Genomic DNA, 3,874 nt, shown 5'->3' with positions numbered 1-3,874 from the left:
GCGACATGCGCGCCCGCGCCAAGCAGCACGCGTTGCTGCAAGCGTCGCTGCGCCAAGCGCTTGCGCCGATCTTGGTCGCCGCCGTCGCGCAGCGTGTTATATGCCAGGTCAAGGCGCGCTGGGGTGGCGGTTGGCGCTGGAGGCCAATGTGCGCCGCTGTGCGCGGCACTGGCGCCAATTAACGCAGATGCACCTCGCGCTGGCCCGCGCCGCCACGATGCTCCAGCTCTGGCTACGCGAGAGCGTCAAAATCAAGACCGTCGCGTACAAGGTCTTTTATGGACTACGTATATTCACGCGCAAAGTGACGCTGGTCCAAACGTTTTGGCGCCAGCACGCGGCGATCCACGCGTACCGGCGACGCAAGCTACTGCGCATGTGGTATGACTTTGAGCTCGTGGAGCCGCCGCCAAGCGTGCTGCCCGAGCCCGAGATCCTACCCGCGAAGCAGGACAAGAAGCCACCCGCGGGGCACCGGCGCTCCAAGAAACCAGAGGTAGTAGTAGAGACGAAGCGGCCGTATCCGACGCTGCCATACCCGTACCCGAACTTTGAACTCGCGCTGCGCCTCGACATCATCGATCAAGTGCTTGCCGAGTACGAAGGGTCGCTGCGCCGCCGGTTCCGAGCCCTCGAGGTGGTTCAAGTAGTCGAATGCGTGAGTTCTTAGCCACGTCGTGCGTAGGACGACTTGTACCCGTACCTGCTCGAGTGCCTCCAGGGCCTGGAGAAGGACGCACCGCGGAGTCGCGTGCGAAAGAAAGCGCAGCAATATCGACTTCTTGGCGCGGTGCACACGCAACTCCAGCGCATGCCAGGCGCGCTCGACACGCAAGCGAGCGACGGCTACGCGCAGCTCACACTGGCCGCGTCCATTGATTTGCCTGCGATGCTGCACCGCGCGAACGAGCGACTCAACCCTGCGCTGTACCTCAACACCGCCGGGCCCAACGACCCGCCGCCGCCCGTCAGCCGTCACCGTTCGAGCAAGCGTCTCAGCGTCGGATAGCAACAGACACTTACTCGTTCAGAGTACTCTTCTTATCGTGCAATAAAATGTGTTGCAATGGCGACATGACGAAGACGGCTGCATCGTGATATTGCTAGAACACACCAGCACTGCTGCGACGTTGACGCTGCACTACTCGAGTGTCATCCTAGCGTCGTCGCCGCCACTGCCTCCGCAATGCATTCTTCTTTAAAACTCGCGTTGGCATGAGGCTGCGTGTGAGTCCCTCACAAGGCACGTTCAATTGTGTTTGGAAAATAGGATTCATGCATTACCGAGCCGAAAACGGCGCCGAGTCATCCCGTGTCGATCCCGCCGATGGGTCCATGGCACACCGAATCCAACCTGCATCTACAGATGTGGTATTCTGCACCTGTTCATGCTGTCGACCTCACAAAGTTTCGGTGACCTCACGTGCTGGTCACGGACAAGCAAAATACAAAGGCGGTGGGACTTGAAGTAGTGTGGCACGTCGCTGTGTTGCTGACGTCCGCGCTACATCCGTTGCCTCCATCGGTGTGCAAGAAAGCCGTCGCCCTGCAGTCGAGCGCTTTACACGCGCGTGCAACCTCTCCGATATGGGCCGTCAGCCTCGCACAGCCTTTCAAGCAGACGCATGGATCGATAATGTACGAGTGTACAGTTTTTCCACTTCAACTTGAACGAGTATATAGTTTTGAAGAGAGTATTGGATTCCACCGAGCTAGGTGAGGCTTGGACCACTCATGCCGGCGTTTTGTGGGTCGGCTCTCGCCGACGTGCGCTCGGACTCTTCGTCGTGGGACGCGGTGATTTCTTGGACGGCGCTAATGATCGAGTTCTGGTAGCTCTCGAACGGGTCAACCTTGTCGTTCAAGAACGACTCGAGGATGTGCATGAGGAAGAAGCCCACAATGTTGGACCACGCAGCGCCAACGTCTGGCGACGCGTACTCGCCGAGCCAGTACATGATGACCTCAATGACCGTGCTCGTGTACTGCGCCCAGTGGTGCGGCCGGACGCCGCCAAAGCTGCGGTGGCGGTGGCCAAGGTAATGGCACTTGTTGACGATCTGCTTCGGGTTCTCGGCCGAGCTCTTGAGCATGAAGGTCATGGCCTTGACGAGAACTTCGCCACGCTTGCCAATGTCGGGGAAGACTTCTTCGAGCGTAAAGTCGCGTTGGAAGAGCCGGAAGAAGAACTCGTCGTAGAAGAGCACGATACCTGACTTGCCATATTGCCGCATGCGGTCCGTATTCGCCGTCACAATGAGCTTCCAGCTCTTGCTGCAGTCGAGGAGGTACGCCGTGTTGAGGATCGGGCGCATGGGAAAGTTGGGTGGCATGTAGTGCTGGACGCAGTCGGACGCGGCCGTGCCGTACGTAAAGTCGCGGTGCAAGACCTCCTCGACCACGATATGCTTCTCCTTCGTCGGCTTGCCGCCCATGGTCACGCACCAAGTATGAAATTGAACGAGGTGGCAACGCGCTAATGTTCCCACGGAAAACATCGAAAATCGATGTTTTATCCGTCAACGTGGCTGAAAGACCGACAACGAGGCTGAAATATTGTTGGTGCATGGTCAGGTACCAACAACTCTCAGGTAGCGATTCAACGTGTACTACGTGGGCTGCACCAAGGGGACATCAATTCAATAGTGAATTGATGTACCCTTGGCTGCAGTTTTTTGGCGCCACAACGACGCGTCGAGGCCATCGAGCAATATGGCAGTGCTAGCACGAGGTGGCTCTCAAAAGTAGTTCGTGGCGACGTCCAGAACGACAAATCTAGCGGCAAGCAAGTGAGCGCTGGAAGGCGCGGTGATGGCACCAAGATAATCGCGGGCTCGTTGTTTGTGTGTTTTTATCCTATTACCGGATACCGTATCCGGAAACCCCTTCTGGCAGACAAGCATTTCGAACGATCCCAAGAAGAGATGGCAGACGCGGTGTCGGGCAGCATCCATGCGACGCGCGAGAACACGCTGGACGAGCCCGTGTCCGAGACCATCGTAAAGAGGCGATGACCTCGGGTAGGCTAGGCGCTCATGCTTCCGGCGTAGCTGCGCGACGTCCGGCTCGTCGGCTCCAAGCTCAAGGTGGTGTTGATGCCACGCAACACGTCGGACGAGACGCTCCAAGCGCTGCGCGACTGGGACCTCTGGGGCCCGCTCATGGTTTGCCTCATGCTCTCCATGTACGGCGTCGCTGGCCATGACGTGCTCCTGACGATATATGCCTAGTCTCTTGAGCCTCACGGCGCCCGCGAACCAGTCGGCGATGGTGTTTACAAGCGTCTTTGTCGTCGTGTGGGTCGGCGCCGCCGTCGTGACGGTCAACGCGCAGCTCCTCGGCAGCACCATGTATGGACCTCATCCGTTTTGCATGCATGCGTCTCAAATCCTTTTGCTAGTTCGTTCTTCCAGAGCATCTGCGTCTTGGGCTACTGCGTCTTTCCGTTGGTGATTGCGACGCTCGCATGCTTCCTCACGCGCGTCGTGTCGTCGCACGTGACGATCCGCCTGATCCTCGTCGGCGTCGGGTTTGTCTGGTCCACGCGCGGTTCGTTCGCCTCCCACCTCGTCCCCATGCTGACCACGTCGTCGCATAGCGTCCGTCGTCTTCATGTCGCAGCTGGTGCCGCCCAAGAAGAAGGCGCTCACGGTGTACCCGGTGTTGCTCTTTTACATCTTTATCAGCTGGATGATCCTGATTCAATAAACGCGCGTCCTCACGCGAGCTCGATCGCTGCAATCTCGACCGTCGTAAACTCCACCCGCGCCTGGAGGAGCTCGATCACGCGACCGGCCGATAGCTTCCAGTCGACGACGCCTCTCGTCGTCGGTCGGCCGTAGAACTCAAGCACGTCGTCGGGTACATCGACGTT

General features: G+C 58.6%; 3 protein-coding genes across 3 annotated transcripts; 2 read left to right on the top strand and 1 right to left on the bottom strand.

Moving 5' to 3' along the window:
* Positions 1-186: 186 nt before the first annotated feature.
* SPRG_17645 (hypothetical protein) lies at positions 187-1,049 on the top strand (the record flags this gene model as incomplete). The annotated part of the gene is made up of 2 exons (XM_012357025.1): positions 187-637; positions 686-1,049. Coding segments are annotated over 2 exons (775 nt in total), but the record flags the coding sequence as incomplete, so codon positions are not given.
* A 579-nt stretch (positions 1,050-1,628) lies between these two features.
* Positions 1,629-2,467, bottom strand: SPRG_17644 (hypothetical protein). Its single transcript, XM_012357024.1, has one exon. The coding sequence runs from the start codon at positions 2,433-2,435 to the stop codon at positions 1,713-1,715; it is 723 nt and encodes a 240-aa protein (XP_012212414.1). The 5' UTR covers positions 2,436-2,467; the 3' UTR covers positions 1,629-1,712.
* Positions 2,468-2,897: 430 nt separating this feature from the next.
* On the top strand, positions 2,898-3,708 carry SPRG_17643 (hypothetical protein; the record flags this gene model as incomplete). The annotated part of the gene is made up of 5 exons (XM_012357023.1): positions 2,898-2,999; positions 3,051-3,184; positions 3,231-3,350; positions 3,401-3,549; positions 3,599-3,708. The coding sequence occupies exons 1-5, from the start codon at positions 2,925-2,927 to the stop codon at positions 3,706-3,708; spliced, it is 588 nt and encodes a 195-aa protein (XP_012212413.1). The 5' UTR covers positions 2,898-2,924.
* Between the last annotated feature and the right edge of the window lie 166 nt (positions 3,709-3,874).

The sequence above is a fragment of the Saprolegnia parasitica genome, assembly GCF_000151545.1.
Source record: "Saprolegnia parasitica CBS 223.65 unplaced genomic scaffold supercont2.696, whole genome shotgun sequence".
Lineage (NCBI taxonomy): Eukaryota > Oomycota > Saprolegniomycetes > Saprolegniales > Saprolegniaceae > Saprolegnia > Saprolegnia parasitica.
Note: the sequence above shows the minus strand (reverse complement) of the source record. Positions and strands in the feature narration are given on the sequence as shown.

What these genes read in the sequence shown, in the direction of transcription:
- SPRG_17644 (XM_012357024.1), bottom strand. Translation starts at nt 2,435, where the DNA reads ATGGGCGGCAAGCCGACGAAGGAGAAGCATATCGTGGTCGAGGAGGTC.